This window comes from Ptychodera flava, chromosome 8 (genome assembly GCF_041260155.1).
Source record: "Ptychodera flava strain L36383 chromosome 8, AS_Pfla_20210202, whole genome shotgun sequence".
NCBI lineage: Eukaryota > Metazoa > Hemichordata > Enteropneusta > Ptychoderidae > Ptychodera > Ptychodera flava.
In genome coordinates this window covers 36,726,704-36,745,478 of record NC_091935.1, presented here as the reverse complement: position 1 = coordinate 36,745,478, position 18,775 = coordinate 36,726,704, and the positions used below count along the sequence as shown (strand labels likewise).

The window sequence follows — 18,775 nt, the reverse complement described above, 5'->3', positions numbered from 1 at the left end:
CCGACACTCTGATAAAATCCATTTTTTTCAAAGATATAATCTGACATTATACCCAGAAGAGGAACATGAACTTTTCCTTATTCAAGCCATCATCCAACAGGCGCCCACCCAATTACAGGACAAGGTACCATTTCCCATTACACAATGGAGTAATGAGGAGTAGTGTCTTGCTCAAGGGCACAACGCTGTGCCAGAGTCTCAAAGTCACCATTGTCAGACAGTGAGACCGGTACCCTAACCACTGCCCTACAATGCCTCTTGCACGTAAATGCCAAGTTAAAAAACACTAGTGAAGGCATGCAGAATACGGAATTATTGGAGGGGTCATTACTTTCTCATAACCACTGGGCCTCACATTAGCTCTTCAATGATTTGCTTGCCCATTCTCTCTCCGCTCTTTCAGTCAATTCATGAAATGTAGCAATGTATTTACTGAGTGATTTAAGTTGCTGTCAGTAATCTGTTCTATCAACCACATAAATTAAAGCTTCAGATTTCAGTTTTTCTAGCAATTTAGCACTCTCAAGTTATATTCCCAAAATTTTATTCAGACTCTGATCCCAATATACTTGTCAACAATAATATTGCATATTGCACACATTAACATGATGCACAGTGTTTTAAAAGTCAATACTCTGTATGGCTATGTACTGAAAGGAGGGGAAATGTGGATGTTTTCTGGAAAGAACTATGAAAATACTATCAAAATTTATACAGCTGCCCCAGTTCCAAAAATTCTGGGCAAGCACACTGGTGAAAAGTGACTGTCATGTTAAGTAAGACTTTTGGTCAAGCTCTTCAGTTATCCTGAAACATAACTCTTCTCTGCATGAGAACATTTACCAAAAGTGGACTTTAGGTCGATAAAAATATTTGGGAACAAGTTATACTCAAGCCAGCCAATATCGCCCATCTATGACTGTTAAAATACAACTCAAGGGTAGAGGGCGCTCTCAGGTATTAAGGCTAACCCTTGGTCTCCTTGAAATCTGCCTTCATCATATTGTCAATAGTATTAATTTAAATCACTGTTAAGTGTAAAAATAACTTTTCAATTGAATCTTTGCCTGCGAATCATGTCAACATTGCATTGTGTTGAAGTGTGGTTTGGGCAAGGATACAAACATAGCAAGTATATTAATAAACTGTTGTTGTTTTGTATGTTTGGTAATGTGGCAGGCATTTTGTATCAACCTCAGTTACCATCTTCAGTCAGTTTTTTTTTAAACTTCAATGAAAGCCATTGTTAGATATTGAAGTTGTCTTCCACATGACAACAAAGTATGATGAAAATGTTCTTCACATAGCACCATTCTGAAAGGCTAACACACCGGGACCACACTATTATCTCATGACAATTGACGATTTTTGAAAACGTTCATTTACTTTTGTGTGCATATCAAGCATGAACCACCACAAGGAGTCTTTTCCGATTGTTTTATTCATAATATTTTGTGTTACTTTATTTTGTTTGTTTGTTGTTTTCTTAATGTGACATGCAGATGCATTAGAATTTGTCGGAAGTTTGCCTGAATATGTTCCTTTATTAGGCTACATTCACAAACACCTCTGAAAGGGGAGAATGGAAAAAAAGAACTCTGATATATTCTTTCAAAAGCCTCCCCCATTAACAAACTCAAAAGGCATTCAAATGCCCCCTTCTGACTTGCTATAATTTTGAACCCTCCCCCTCCAAAATAAAACTGGCCTGATTTGGAATTATTTTCGGTATCTGTGTATGTTTCTCTTCCTGAGAAGGAGGGTGCTGTTTTGATATTATTTCACTTACAAGAAAGCTTCATCTTATAAAACAGAAAACAGCGATCACACAGCATAACAAAGGTTTACAGGATTACTTCCCTCATCTGTCAGAAAAACTGAATATAATTAATATAATTGTATAAAAGGAACATTAGCTGGACCTTTTGGCCAAGTACATTTTGCTATCTGTATCTGCAGTTTGTTGTTCAACTCCCCACAGCATGCTAGAATAACAAATATTCTGTTTGGCAAAATACTCTGTATATGTGTATAATGTATATATATGTCATAATCATTGTTATTGAAGACTTGCCTAGTACTGCAGAATAGAATTCAATTTTAAACAATAAAAATGCTGACTGTACACGTATGGCTGTGTTGATATTAAGCCAAAAACTGGTCTTTTCATTACGCTTCAGGGAGTAGAACAAGAAACTGCAGTAGATACACAAAACAAAACCACCAAAAAATTAGTCAAAAGTTACAGCTATGAATGGAGTAAGCTAGGTCACTCTTGGATCATGTAAATGGCCTCTTCTCATCCATAAATCTGAATTGTTACTAAAAGGCCCGTCAGAATTTGTAAGGGATGGACCATTAGATCTTGGGAGGGATGGTCAAAAACAGAGAAAAAATTTTCAAAGCATAAAGTAAGGAAAAAAAATATCTTCAGACTAGCTTTCACGATAAAAAAAAAATAAAATCAGAACGCAAAAAAATTATAACTCTGACAGTTTACTTAGAAAAATAAATAGCACATCACTACTCACTTGGAAAAAAAAATTCAAAAATTTACAATCGTAAAACAAAAATATTCACAATCTGCTGTGACCACCCACCTCCCAAGATCTAATGGTCCATCCCTAACCGTTACATTTGTCTGATTTGTGTCCTGTGCCAGTGTGACTTTAACTCCACAGTTCCAGAGCCAATGTGCAGAAAGAGGGTCTCACAAATTGTTTTCAGTATGGTAATTGACGACTGACATAGTCTTACAATTTACATGTAAGACTCAGACTTTTGGTTTCCTGTCTCTGCTAGAGAATACTGCAAAAGTTGTAAATGGGCTGTAGACTTGGTTCAAGTCTGTGATTTGTGAATTGTGGAGGGACCGTGGTTTGAGTAGGGAGAACGCGATGGTTTGTGGTCTGTTTTCATGTGAAACGCGTGAGTGGGGTGAACGCAATGAGTGGGGTGAACGCTATACAGGGGAATTGCTCCCGGAATCACGGCAATACGGCAGAAACTAACTCACTACTGCGCAGACTCAAAGGTAACGCGTTCAATTAATCGCAAAGAAAACCTGGCCTGAGGCCTTGGCTGCTAAATTCCAAATAGGTTTGTATAAAATAGGAGAGACACAAAAAAACCCCCACAATTTCAAAAGTTTTTTTAGAAATTCACCGACTTGAGCCAAGTCTAGATGGGCTGTTACATAAATCCCAAGATGACATTGTGCATTGGAAGAAGCGGCTCTCTCCAGTCTTTGTTCTGCTCTACAAAATCAAAATACATATTTCTGTTGACACACAGAACAAAAAGGCTGGAGCAGTTCCATGTGATCTTGGTTGATGCCTTTGGGTGTAAGAGATTACCTGTATGTCTGTCTAGGCATGTGTTCTCAATAATAAATACACAATCGAGAATGCGTCTTATTCCATAAAATTTGTTTTTTTGTGACTTTTTATTTCAGAGACAATGTAATACATATTTCATATCAATCAGAGATAATTTCGTTTCGAGTCCTCCCCTCTTTAAGTTCCTAAATCCCTTCAAATGCCCCAACAAACCCGTGATATTTTTAAATCCCCCCCCGAGGTGTTTGTGAATGCAACCTCAAGGCAGAAAAGACCGAGAGTTACGTGACGCGATGCAAAGATGAACCCTACGAACCATTATATATCAGGCGCAACAGATGAGCTTTTGACTTTTATTCGTCTCTCAGCTGGATAAAAAGTGGAGGTCGAGCGCAGTACCCGTTTATATTTACCTGTTCTTTCCAGCACCCCAAGTCGCATGCGCAGTTCCACAGGTTAAGAAGAAATATGGCGGCGTGCAAGGAAGCTACAGCCTGCGCTCTTCTTCTCGAAGAATTTGAATCGTGGCGAAATAAAACCGGGAGTGATGCTATTTTCCTGCTTGAGGTAAGGTGCAAGGATTGATACTCAAGGTCAGGCAGGTTGTTTCTCGTTCCAAAACACCCAGCGCATGGATTTTGGAGACTACAACACACGATCGGGAGCTAGGTTTTCATGTCATTTCTGTACTGCACTGTGCATCTATCGCAAGTGCGAATGTGTATTTCTGTGAATTGTGCATTTTCTATGATGTCCCTATATATCGGTCCAGCCGTTAGTTTATAGCCGCCCGGCTTTTTCCGATTACATCTTCAGTTTTAGAATGATAACAAGACGTTATTGTGTTGATGCGGGAGAAATAACCTATTCTCATTACGTAATTAGCTGTCAGCAGTGCGTTGACTAAATTAGGCAAAAGGTAGTGCCCTCTATGCAAGTTTGACTCGAATGCGAATGACGCGTTTTTCATCGTGCGCAAACGACGTCAGTTCTGAAAGAGTTAGCCTTGACGAGGCACCACGATCTTTCAGCACAGGATAGTTGCAGCAAGCACAAATTATACCTTATTGATGACCATTCGCAACGCTAATGAAATCACCACTGAAAAAACGTATACGAGCTGAGTTGCATACCCGGAAATGCAACGATAGGTTTACCGACGTTGGCAGAAAATGTTTTGATGGGGAAGCGGTCGTCTAATTTCGACGGCAGTGGTCGGCAGTGGTGCACTCGACCTTGTTTGTATGGTTTTATGCGTACACCAAAAGAAGCATAATTTTAATCATTGTGAGTATATAACCGCTCCAGGCAAATGAAGTGTTTTAACATAATCAGAACTGTCTCTGTCATGTCAGGTGAAAAGTTTCGATCGGAACTCACGAACTGTTTTTGTGAATGTTGAATAATGGAGATGCCTATACGCACAAGACTTCTGTGATTGTCATTTTTGTGCATTACTGGCATTTGAATGATTTCAATTATGACATGTATGTAAATTAGTTTGTGGTTCCCGTTTGCTGACAGTTGGGTTTATCACAAATAACTCTATGAGCTGAACGTGGCATTCTAACGGTGAATTTCATGTACAGTATATCTTATCAGCCAATGGTTTTGCTGTACTTAGTAGCCTAGTATATCACCCTCATTTCAAACTCATCATCTTGCATAAAACTCATCATATTGCATTAAAAAATGAGGATCACATTCAGAGAATAGATACTATGACCCTCAGAGGTTAAAAAGAGTTCAATATTTGGTAATTGCTGAAGTGACTGTCCACCTAGGGAGAATGTGACTTCAGCTCCTGAATCAGAGTGACTGTATTCAGTGTATGACTGCAATCTCTGGTTTATAATCAGGCCTAGGCACATGCCATTACAGTGACCCGTTACAGTTGTTTCAACATTAAGGGTCAGAGGTTGTTTCAACATTGAGGTTAGAGTTCACACAAAGGAAAGCACCCTGGATTGAAGTGGTAATTACTACATTTATGAAGGAGCTGCCTAAAGAATAGAACCCGAGACGCTTGACATGTATCACTCAATTAAATGGTAAGGTTTAATAGGCTGCCTGCTCAGAGGCCACCAGTGGTATAATATGTCTCCTGCAGGTTTTGGCTAATTGCGAGCTTTCCCCCTATGTCATGTTGTCAGTCATGCAAGTTATCGAAATGCAATCAATTTCAATAAATCTTATGTGGTAATTTGTTTCTGCCATGGAGGTAGACAGGCTCTGCAGCAGCGACATGCACATGTACACTGCCACAACAGTGGACGCAACTCAAATTTCCCTGCACATTTTTCCAGTTCCTCAAATCTGTAACCAAGAGAATGGATAATTGAAAAGCTAGATCAGTGACATGAAGTACATCAAACATATCGGATAAAGTGAAAATGTATTGTTATTGTTTTTGTTCTATAAAACAACAATATTTCCTCATCCCTCTATCAAAAGTGTCTTGAAATACAAACACAAATTACAATGCATGGTGTCAGAATGAATTCTCGTCCTGATAAGATATTTAGATGTTGGGCACATGTTTAGTTGGCAAATTGAACATTGGGCATTTGGACAATATTTTTGAATGAGAACCAGAAACACAACCAAAATTCTGGCAAATACATGGAGCTTTTATCTAGAAGCATAGTAATTTTTGGGCTGAAAACTTGGGCAGCAGTTGGCCGACAATTCATATGAAGTGTTTTGTGGATAAGTGACAGGTTAGGGGTTTTTTGCCATTGTTCCTCAACCACTATCCAAGTAACTTCTTGAATGCCAGTCCCTTATGGAAAGGCACACTATCTCACATACCCCCCCCCCCCCTCACCCCGAAGATCATAGATGTTGTAAAACACTGCCTGGAAAATTTCATTTTACAGTGTTTTAATGTGACCAGACAGGGATCTCATGGGATTTCTATGTATGGATGATGCCCTCTTTACAAAATGTAAAATACACTTTGATAAATGTCTTCAGCGGTAATTACAGTGTCTGTCCTATGCACACTCTAAATCATTCTCTTACAAGCATGACCACTCCTCATTTCATTAAAGGGGCTGTTAAGGGTTTGTACAATTAATATAATATCACACTGAGCTGAAGTAACTATATGTTAAGAAGACTGCCCTCAGGCTGGTCCCTAGGATGAGTGGAATATGTTGAGAACTGTAAGGTAGTAAACGTTTGTCAGTTTCCCAGGTCCCCTTGCCATGGTTGTTGTCAGTGTATCAAATCTGTCATGTTAATAACAGCAACATTGTTTAAATATTGGGTGAATCCTCAACCTTGGCAAACAAATTTTGACAAACGCTCTTTAACCCTTTGAGTACTGTAATTTTTCCCACCAAAATTTTAGTGCAACATTCTAACAATTTTTATGAATTTTTCTGTAATTATTTTATTATTTTGGACCAAATGGACATCACATTTCATTGGCTACATGTTTTCATTAAAATTTTAGCAAAAATCTTTAAAAAAATTTGACTGAGGTACATTTTATATAGGCGACAAAAGTTGACTTTGGTGCTCAAAGGGTTAAAAACATTGATCAGCGAATGACTTCAGTGATATAATATTCTGCATTTGACTGTCGCACCTCTCAGGGGCTGTTTGTGCATGTTGAATTTCCGCTTTTACAACCATTTAATTTTGATTAAATATTAAATATTCAGTGACATCCAAGTGGTAGTACCTGAACTGAGGTATAGAAGTTAGTGTAATATCCATAATCTTACAAAATTGGATTTTGCATTGCCAAGCTCATAAAAAAATTCTGTATTTTTTGACATCACAACAAATGATCAGGGTAACATTAAGGATACAATACACATGCTGTGCTGTTTTCATTGCTAAGGTATTACAAGGTCAAAATCATGTGTACAATTATAATTACATTCTTTATCCTATACTGTGAGGTATGCTGGTTGATTACCAGAATATCTTAATTTTAGAATTATTTGTCCCATTGTATTAAAATGAGATAATGTGTACCATACTGTATGGCGTGCCAATTTGTTAGCTAAAATTTTTTAGTGGCACATTCTCTGACGTTTAAGTACGAAACAAGACCTACTGTTATTGAAATTAGACTGTTGAAATTGCCATGTTTTCAAGAAATTGTCTTTTTTGTCACAAGATAAATTTTTATGAAACTCTGTGTACTGAGACTTCTCCAAAAATATGAGAAGTCCTAAACATTTGCTGCACAAAAGAGTGATTTTGATATTTCAAAAATAGACATCTGTATTTGGGGTACTCTTAGGCATTGAACAGGTGAGAACAAGTGACTTGTAAAGGAAATAGAATTTGTGAAAGGTAGCTTAATCTGCAATTCAGTCAGGTCACAGTGAACTGTAATCACCAGAGAGAGATAGGGCTCATACAAGGGTAATGTCATGTTTTTTCAGCCGTATGGATTAAAATATTTCAGGTTGGTGCCAAAGCTTGAAGGCAATTCTGTAGATAAGAGGTTGCAGGAGTGTATCATAGATTCATGAGGATATGAGGTATGGTCTCTAAATGCACATTAAATTGAAATAAATATTATGAATTCAAATGCCAGCATGAATCATGGCAGCTACATTTGTAGTGATGGTGGTAGAAAGTTTGAACCTTGAAGTCTGCCTGTATGAGAGAGATACCAGTACTGGGTATCAAAAATGATATCACTCTATGTTTTACCTCCTCTGTCTGTAAAACATGATAGAAAAAGGTGTTTTAAATTTTACTGTCCTCTCAAGGTTTGACCATCATAGAAAACTCCTATAGATTCAACAAAAATATTTCCCAGGGTTACTGACATTTTCCTTTTAGCCTGCTCATTGCAAGTTTTATTTATCGTTATCAGGCAAAAGTTGTGAATAATTTGTCAGTACACTTGATCAGTACTCGTCTGAGGATACCTTTCATGAGGAACACATACAAATGCACTTTCTAGGGTAGTGTTATATTGTACTGTAGCTTACTGTGGGCCCAGTGCTTGTCAATCTTGTCATAATATTGTATGTGATACAATTGCTATGCAACTTTAATATAAAAATATTTTCTCTATGTTTGTTTCTGAAAAACATGTTTTTGTATTCCTATTACTTATAATGAATGTGTTGCAATACGATGCTATGTTAATTATTGACAATACTGTCCAGGCTTGAATTCAGTTGTACACAAAACGCAATGCTTTGTTCAAACTATGCTGTTTTGATGGACAGATGCATGCTAATCTGGATTGAAATTTGGTTGTCAACAATAAAGCATTGAGTGACATACGGGATATTTTAAGTGTTAAATTGAACTCTGAGCATTTCAACAGGATTATAAGAATCAAACAAGAAACTTTGTTTTCAAAATGCTAGAAAATGCTGGAAACTGCATCACAATTTCCAACTCATATAATTTGAACTTGTATCCTTCCAAGTTCAAATTTCACCATCAGGTCAAGTTGGTTAAAAGTAATAAACATATGTCCCATGTGGCACATTTTTAACAAAAAACTGAAAACATAAATACTGTAACATAATTTTTACTGACTACAGTTGCTATAACAGACCAAACCAAGTACACTGCAGGTGAAAATACATATGGTTTTTGGCTCAGTACCACTTTTTACTTATTTAGCAGATGGGAAGTGATACTGTCTGGCAGAAAAAGGGTTAATATACTACTTAACTATATGTGGACATGATTTCCACAAATTTTCCTTTCAAGGTATGGTGAATTGTTCTGACGTGACATGAAAGCAATATACTGCGTCACAGCAGTATATGAAGTGATCTTCCATGTACCATTTTACTTTTGCTGATTTTCAACGATTGGTTAAATTAGATGAGATTCATTTCAGTGGCGGCTGTTATCACCGTACCATACATGACTAAATCAGGTGTCTCATTGAATTAGATCAAGTCTCCGACTTTTGTTGACATTGAAGTGAATTGTAAGCCTCACGACAGCTTTCCAGCACTTATCAGTCGAATTATCAGCATCCATTATGATGGGCCATTACTTGATTTGCTTCTCTGATCTAGCGGTCTTGTTCTCCCAATGCCAGGCTCGCCCTACCCTACCCCCCCTCCCCCACCCACACACATGCCAGATCACCGAGTCCGCGATAATCTCTGTCTCCATGGTAACTTAAATCTATTTCTCATTCGATGTTTGTTGTGACGGTTAACCTTTGATAAGCCTTTTTCATACTCAGCACTCAAGTGTGAAATTACCTGGTTCAAGTGTATTTTGCTTTCATCTTGTCGACAGCAAAGTAAATGTTTTTGCACAGCTGTTAGAAACGAAATGTACTTAAACATATTTCCATCCTGAATATCCCTCTGAGTTAAAATTCTCTCAGTAGATCAAAAATACAAAGAAATTCACAACTGTGATCTTAGATAACACACCATTAGTGCATGCATACGTGCAGATGTTGCAGACTTGCGTGATAAGCGAAAATGTTCCTTGGTGACAAGCTGATCACATGATACCAGCTGTATATTCAGATGAAGTGTCTCAACACAGTATATTTTTTGCGTTTTGTATTATTTCCTGTTCTTTTAACACAATTTTTTCCTTCTCCAACAGTCGAGAAATCATCTTTTCCGATATCGGTAGGAATGCAGTAACACCATTAAAAAAGGCAATATGACAAATTTCAAAGCATATATGCGTATTTAGTGGAATCCAATAATAGCCATTCATTGATCATCCCCTTTTTACCTTCAATAATATTGTTCTGGGACAAGATCGTCTTTGTTAAAAGGACTAGTCATCAGAAATGCTATTGACCATGTCATATATAATTTATGTATTATTCATGGTGGTACAATGAAAACCTTATGGCTAGTAATTCTATAAGATTTTTATCCTTTTCTCACTGTCCTTCATTCACTCAGCTTCTTTATTGTGCCCATCCATGTTTCAATCAATTTTTGTTTGTTCAGTGAAAAGCGTATGGTTTCTGAATTCCTGGAACCTTATCATCATTTTAACAATTGAGTACTGATCTATGGGTGACATTTTGACTGGAACAGTTTTAATATAATAAGCATTACGTTTCTGAAGATATCAGATCCTGAAGCATCGTATGCTGCAAAATGTCTGAAAATAGGTGTCAGCCTTTCTAACAAAATTAGACTTTCTCAATTTAATCAGCTGTTTTTCCTTGACTGTTTTTCTCTTGGGATGTCTCAAGATAACGAGGAGAAGGCACCCTTTAAAGTAAAATTAGTTGGTCTGTGCAAATATTCATTAAAGGGGTGTCAGCCATGTTTACAATAGCACTAGTGCAGTGTTGGTGGCGCACTTGTTTTTGAGTGGCCCTCCAAGTGAAAATCAGTGACTGGTTACTGTAGACATAGGTGACTAAGTTCCTTTAAACAGGAACTTACAGAACCGTGGGCGCACAGTAAGGGGATTACTGATGACGCAGTCATTTGCAAACACTGGGCGGGAGTTTCTGAATTCTCACAGCATTGCTTTGACTGTATGATAAATTTGAATAATCATGATGGGCTCTTTCATGACATATGCAAAGAGAGGTCTAATGGTTGTACAGGGAACCATTTTGAAACATGTAAACGGAACATTTTTTCAGTTTATTTTTGACTCAAGTTCAGTCGCTATATATTCACAGACATCATATGCAAGATTCAGTGACAATACAAGCCTGAAGCATTGCAAAATCATGGGGTTCTGGGACCAAACACAGCACGTCTGATCAGTAGCGTGGCTTTTTTACATTTGTATAGATTTACGATAATTCAGCTTTTACAGGGGAAGTTCCTGTTTAATGAATGACTGTCTTTGATACTATTGCTGGAAAACTGGATACAAAACAATCAATCAATAAATCAATCAATAAATCAATCAATCATTAGAATCAACAAGTTTCCACCATAATCTGAGACCACAGCACCGATGAATTTTCAGTTTCATTTTAAAATTCTGCAAACTTGTTGATTCTCTGATATCCACAGTGGCAATGAGTGCTATAGGTTAGATGCAGCATATGAAAAAAAGACATGCCCACCATATTATGTGACATGTTTGTAGGCTTTTAGAGTTAACCCTCTGAGTGCCAAAGTCAATTTTTGTTGCCTTTAGAAATATAACGCAATTTTTTTAGATCAAGACAATTATTCTTCAGATTTTTCCAAACAGTTTGATCAAAAACTCTAGCCTGTGAAAATCTGTGTCCATTCGCTCCAAAATTATCATAATAATTACAAAATATTCATAAAAATTGGTAAAATGTTGCACTAGAATTTGGGAGGGCAAAATTACAGCACTTAGTGCCTGCAATATTCTATAGGGTTATTCACAAAATACGGCCCTGTATGGACGAGGGCTCAGTGAGTGACGTATTGGACGAGCCGAAGGCGAGTCCAATACGTCACTCACTGAGCCCGAGTCCATACAGGGCCGTATTTTGTGTATAACCCTATTATTATACACCTCCCTCCATTAATCGTCCGTATAAACTAATTCTATGGTAAATTGAGGGATGCGGCACGCGCGATATGAGTGGAACGCGCGCGATTACTGCTCCGCCGTACAAGTCCCTTTCGTTGGCACGAAGCCAATTAATTTTCAGTGCAGTACAAGCAAACTTCGCTGAATGTTTTAAATTTTATTAGTTTTTTAAAATAAAAATCAATTGCATTTAGACTCAGTTTTGTGTTTAGCATCCTTTAAACCTTATACTTCGAATACATTTTGGTAAAAGTTGATATTATGTATATAGCTCACCGTAAAATAGTTTGTTTACATCCGATAATCGCTAGGTCAAAGGTCAAACAGGCGCGTCGCGCGTCTCCCGTATTCGGGACTCCGCGTACTATACAAAATACGGAAAGTTATTGGACAGTCAAACTCCCATAGGTTACGGCAGTAGGTGTATAATAATTTTTCATGGAGTGATAGTGGGAGGGGGGGTGTATGGGGATGCGTAGGAGAAGAAAAGGCTGTGAGTTTTATTCCAGCTTTCTTTACATCTAATACATGAAAGGGGTACCTTTTGATTGTTTTTCTGAAATCCTGTTGCCAAGTTAGAGTTCAGAAACTGTGATGAGCTTTCAGCAGAAACTACTGGTAGTGAAAATGAGACAAGTGTTTTCTAAGAACCATCAAGTGAGTAATCCTACCTCTGATCTCAATTATCAATTTTGGCCGGCCGACTAGACAGATCGGCTCAGAGGAAAACTAGGCAGGCTGAGACCGCGCAGAGGAATCGGGCAGCATCATCTTAGAAGGCTTTCCCTTTGATGGTTCAGGAAATTGATTGAGCTGCTAGACTCGCGTCTCCTCTAATTGTAGAGATGGGATTTCACTGTAAATGGTGTGTTGGCTTCTGAGGCTGCGTCAATCAATCATAAAAACTGGGCTGTTTGTGTACTCTTTTGTCAAGTCACTCGACCTTTGTCATCTACACTCTTGCATACTCTCACTTCAATTAATGCAGTTTCAACATTTTGGCTAAAAAAGGCCCTGTGTAAGGCTGTTCTCTATCAAAGGGGTTTGAAATACATTTTTTTGCCAACATGAGCACTGTCTAATGTCAAGTTTTTTATCAGCATGTTGCAGCTTCTCAGTTACCTACACACTGACAGAGTTACAATGGTTGTTTATCAGCATGTCGCAGCTCCTCAGTACCTACACACTGACAGAGTTACAATGGTTGTTTATCAGCATGTCGCAGCTTCTCAGTACCTGCACACTGACAGAGTTACAATGGTTGATTATCAGCATGTCGCAGCTTCTCAGTACCTACACACTGACAGAGTTACAATGGTTGTTTATCAGCATGTCGCAGCTTCTCAGTACCTACACACTGACAGAGTTACAATGGTTGTTTATCAGCATGTCGCAGCTTCTCAGTACCTACACACTGACAGAGTTACAATGGTTGTTTATCAGCATGTCGCAGCTTCTCAGTACCTACACACTGACAGAGTTACAATGGTTGTTTATCAGCATGTCGCAACTTCTCAGTACCTACACACTGACAGAGTTACAACGGTTGTTTATCAGCATGTCGCAGCTTCTCAGTACCTACACACTGACAGAGTTACAACGGTTGTTTATCAGCATGTCGCAGCTTCTCAGTACCTACACACTGACAGAGTTACAACGGTTGTTTATCAGCATGTCGCAGCTTCTCAGTACCTACACACTGACAGAGTTACAATGGTTGTTTATCAGCATGTCGCAGCTTCTCAGTACCTACACACTGACAGAGTTACAATGGTTGATTATCAGCATGTCGCAGCTTCTCAGTACCTACACACTGACAGAGTTACAATGGTTGTTTATCAGCATGTCGCAGCTTCTCAGTACCTACACACTGACAGAGTTACAATGGTTGTTTATCAGCATGTCGCAGCTTCTCAGTACCTACACACTGACAGAGTTACAATGGTTGTTTATCAGCATGTCGCAGCTTCTCAGTACCTACACACTGACAGAGTTGTTTATCAGCATGTCGCAGCTTCTCAGTACCTACACACTGACAGAGTTACAATGGTTGTTTATCAGCATGTCGCAGCTTCTCAGTACCTACACACTGACAGAGTTACAATGGTTGTTTATCAGCATGTCGCAGCTTCTCAGTACCTACACACTGACAGAGTTACAATGGTTGTTTATCAGCATGTTGCAGCTTCTCAGTACCGGTACCTACACACTGACAGAGTTACAACGGTTGTTTATCAGCATGTCGCAGCTTCTCAGTACCTACACACTGACAGAGTTACAATGGTTGTTTATCAGCATGTCGCAGCTTCTCAGTACCTACACACTGACAGAGTTACAATGGTTGTTTATCAGCATGTCGCAGCTTCTCAGTACCTACACACTGACAGAGTTGTTTATCAGCATGTCGCAGCTTCTCAGTACCTACACACTGACAGAGTTACAATGGTTGTTTATCAGCATGTCGCAGCTTCTCAGTACCTACACACTGACAGAGTTACAATGGTTGTTTATCAGCATGTCGCAGCTTCTCAGTACCTACACACTGACAGAGTTGTTTATCAGCATGTCGCAGCTTCTCAGTACCTACACACTGACAGAGTTACAATGGTTGTTTATCAGCATGTTGCAGCTTCTCAGTACCTACACACTGACAGAGTTACAATGGTTGTTTATCAGCATGTCGCAGCTTCTCAGTACCTACACACTGACAGAGTTACAATGGTTGTTTATCAGCATGTCGCAGCTTCTCAGTACCTACACACTGACAGAGTTACAATGGTTGTTTATCAGCATGTCGCAGCTTCTCAGTACCTACACACTGACAGAGTTACAATGGTTGTTTATCAGCATGTCGCAGCTTCTCAGTACCTACACACTGACAGAGTTACAATGGTTGTTTATCAGCATGTCGCAGCTTCTCAGTACCTACACACTGACAGAGTTACAATGGTTGTTTATCAGCATGTCGCAGCTTCTCAGTACCTACACACTGACAGAGTTACAATGGTTGTTTATCATGAACATATTCCAAGTCCTCCTTCCCATCATCCTATGCAAGGTTTTCTTTTCTGATATACCGTATTCCTCCGATTCTAAGACGCCGCCCGTTTATAAGACCCCCAGGATTATTTTATCAATTAGTAATTAGCTGTTAGTTCGTTTATAAGACCCCCCAGGGGGGTACACCCGAATTTTGACTGGAACAATAGAGCCATTGTCATGTAACGAGACCAGGATATCCACAACACCTACGCTGCTTATCAAAGTCACAAACAAGTGTCAAAGTGAAGTATCAAACCTCACACACACACACGCACACTATTGTTAGGGTTTGGAACATGTCAATCGGAACAGTGCTATCATTTCCTGGCGATAAAACTACACTTGGATTTCACTACCTACCGTAAATGAACAATATAAAAAAGTTGGATTTTTTAGCGTCTCGATCTAGTACAATGTCGTCTTTTCGTTACTGTCATTTTGCTACCATCAAAATAAGCAGATTTTTCAACATCTGATTATGTACGAATCGAACATTTCGATGCAATTTGGCTACCATGAAATGAACATTTAGGATAGTCGGGTTTTCGGACTTGTCGATCAAGTACGATTCGCTCATTTCATCACGATCAAACAAACACAATTTACACTCATACAAACACAAAAAAGTTTGGGTATCAGTAGTTCTCTTTTTGGAGACTGTTGTGGCCGTTTCATTTTTTTGGTCAGCGGCATGATTTGATCTGTTTTAGTGAATATGTACGGTGAAAACAGTACCTCGGACTGGTTGCTTTAGCAGAGGTACAGCCGCATTATTTGCCAAAACACCGACGTGACATTTCTCTGCCATGCCAACTCTTGGAGAATGGATGAATGCTTTCTTCTTTGCCTTCAAGTAGTATTTTTTGTTGACTGACACGTCACGATCGATGATATTCGAAAGTAACCGTGCCCGGTATGAGTGCTGCATCTCGCTTCAAACTTTCAACTTTGCAACCATCTTGAACAACGGCTACAGCATTTCGATCGTGTATGTTGTCTGCATCGCGGCGAAGTCCATACGGCAAACCACAGTCCCTCCACTGTGGACTGTGGGCAAACCAAGTTCCAGCTGATTGCGACGGTAGTTAGGCATGCCGACAGCGAGAATGTTTTTAATAATTACTTTTTTTCTTGCCCATGACGACCGTGCACTGTCTTATGACTTTTCGGCTCATAAAGTCTACGATAAATCGACGCATTTTTATAGAATCTTGTGACGATGTCGGGAAACCCTTTTGTTGCCGTTATCAATAGAAAATTTGGGACGTGTGAATGACACGAGCTTTGAACTTGCTTCGCTCAACTTTTACACTTTTGTTTTCATACTACTGAGGCAAAAGACTGCGGCACATAAAAAGTTGCTCTTTAAATGGTGTGCTTATAAAGATTTTTTCAACAGTTTTTTATCAGGTAAGGTATCTTTTGTGATCATTGTGAATAGCTACACGTTTTCTCTTACGTTCAAATTTACCAGTAAAGTATAAAAAGATTTTTTCAACAGATTTCTATCACGTAAGCTTTCTTTTGTGATCATTGTGAAGCGCTGCAAGTTTTCTCTTACGTTCAACTTTACCGTATAAGCAACCAGTGAAAATAGAAATAGGCCTATCATTGGCATCGTAAAATCTTTCAAAAAGACTTAATGACGACGATATCGACTTCGACTGGTTTGACTTAGATGAAGAGGGCAATTATTGTGTTGACAAACGAAACGCGATATCCAAAGTTTCTTCCGCGCATGAACTGAAAATTCTTTGAATTTCTTCCGTTTATGTTTCATCAATTTTGTAGTTTTTCTCATGTAATGAAGGTATTTATTGTTTGAACGGCATTTGTGTGTGTCCTTTCCTTAACTAGTCCCAGCAATGAGTAGAACGATAGTGTAACAGATTTTCAAGATTATGCACGCTTTCGAAGTTTTGCGAGGGAAAAATACCCAACTTCATAAGCTTAAACGGCCCTATACACTTACAGTTAGATCAAAAACGTGCATGATCGTACCATATTCCGAACTGTTGATCATAGATGATTGAATTCCACATCAGGAGACATTTCGGTCATCGATACAAGTAATAAAAAAAACTTCAGGGTGTATTGCCAAAAATTCAACACATCAAATATAAAGCAGATTGGCGCAGCAATCTTTCGTCTCGGCCAGCCGATGCCTCAACACTTTACCTGTTCGAGCCTGCCTGTTCGTAAGATCACATTTCGTTTCGAGATACGGTTAGACTTTTTGAAACTAGGAGCAAAATAATAAAACTCACGACGTGTAATTGATTGTTTATTTTAAGGAGTACAGTAAATGAAAATCGTACATAGAAAACATCGGGCGGACGGACACCACCATCCCACTGAACAGAATTTTACCTTGACCTCATGCACTGACACCTTTGACCTATTGCGTAAATTGACCAATCACAGCCAGCGGAACTTCAGGGACTTTCCCTTCACTCATTGTCTGACCTTTGTGGCCATGCTATGTATGGGGAGCTAGCTGCTGCTGAGGAACGTACTTGTTGTACAAAGTTTCGTGGTGATTATCTATTCACGAATACAAAGATTTATTGCTATCGTATTGTTTAGTAAAAGAAGGTATGGCAAATACGTTATATTTCAAGACTTGTGGATCTCCATTAATTTATACTTGTACAGATTCGACTGCCAGTATCTACACAGCATGGCCATGAGTCGATATCACAAAGTATGAGTTGTCTGTAGCGTGAATCAAAAAATCATTGGCATAAAAATTTGCATAACATTGCATAAATTAGTATAAATTAACTTCGACGTTCGATTTCGCGGTGACATCCGTTTATTAGACCCCCCATATCTTTTTCGTCATCTTTGGTTCTGAAAAGGGGGTCTTAGAATCGGAGGAATACGGTAGTATCACATTTCATCTTTATCTTGGATGGCATGTGGATTCACGCTTTCAGTCAGGCAAAATATTTTGATTTGAAATAAACTATGTAAATTTTGCCAGTTTAAAGGATCAAATTTTTCATATGATTCAACATTTACTGGTAAAAAAAGATCAGAATATATGTAGTATTGTTTTCAATGTTCACAGTGTGTATATTGGTCTGGCAATCTACCTGCACCAAGGTAATGGTAACGTGCGTGTGGTTATTTTCAGCCCTGTTACCAAGCCTGTTTTGTTAAGAAAATTGTCTTCCATTTGTGTATCAGTACTTGTTGAATAAAAACAAGTTGACAGATTGTGTATCATTGAGTACTGGGAGTAGTAAAAACAAAGAAATCAGTAATATCAATGATGTACATCATATTATAGAAATAATGGATGATGTGCTGACCATTAACGTTTATTTATGGGCAATGGCGAGAGGAAAGCCAAAAATTAACGGGTGTGGCTTGCTGAGCCCGTTAATTTGGCTTTCCTCTCGCCCGCGCCCATAAATAAACGTTAATGATCAGCGCGGAGTCTTTTATTTCAATTATATTATCAACGGACCCGGCCCGAAAACCGTCAAAATTTACGACAATTACCTGTGCAAATGACAACGGGGCCCCAGAACCTCTCAGTGAGTAGTGCGTGCGCTGCAAAAATTTTGCAAATTCAGAGAATTTTTTGCAAAAAGCGTCTAAACTTGGCCCACAAATGCTCAATCATATTTTGTGGTTGATTATGATCTTTGTACAAATCACAATTTTCGTTTTAGCCGTAAAGTTACTATGTTTACGATAATTATTCATATTCACGGGCATGAAAACAAACCATTACAGTGTATTTGTGGGCAGTCACGTGGTTCAGCTTGACCAATTAAAATGCAATGGACAGGGCATGGTAATATAATTTGCATTCTTGACTCATTATTAGAAATCAGTCTGAATGAACTTGAAAGTCAGAGTTAGATTTATATCACTCTTTTAAGTTCAGCCACCAGGAAGTTTATCATATTTATTTTGACAGT

General features: G+C 38.6%; 1 protein-coding gene across 3 annotated transcripts in view; it reads left to right on the top strand.

The window, feature by feature from the left end:
* Positions 1 to 3,794: 3,794 nt before the first annotated feature.
* LOC139139209 (dual E2 ubiquitin-conjugating enzyme/E3 ubiquitin-protein ligase BIRC6-like) overlaps positions 3,795 to 18,775 on the top strand; it is a 92,001-nt gene continuing 77,020 nt past the window's right edge. For 2 of the 3 annotated variants that reach the window (XM_070708038.1, XM_070708037.1), the window contains exon 1: positions 3,795 to 3,905. In XM_070708038.1, coding sequence (XP_070564139.1) covers positions 3,807 to 3,905 — 99 coding nt within the window. In that variant the 5' untranslated portion in view covers positions 3,795 to 3,806. Of the gene's footprint in view, positions 3,906 to 4,488; positions 4,626 to 18,775 lie in introns of those variants that run through there. The other variant, XM_070708039.1, reaches the window with a different exon arrangement.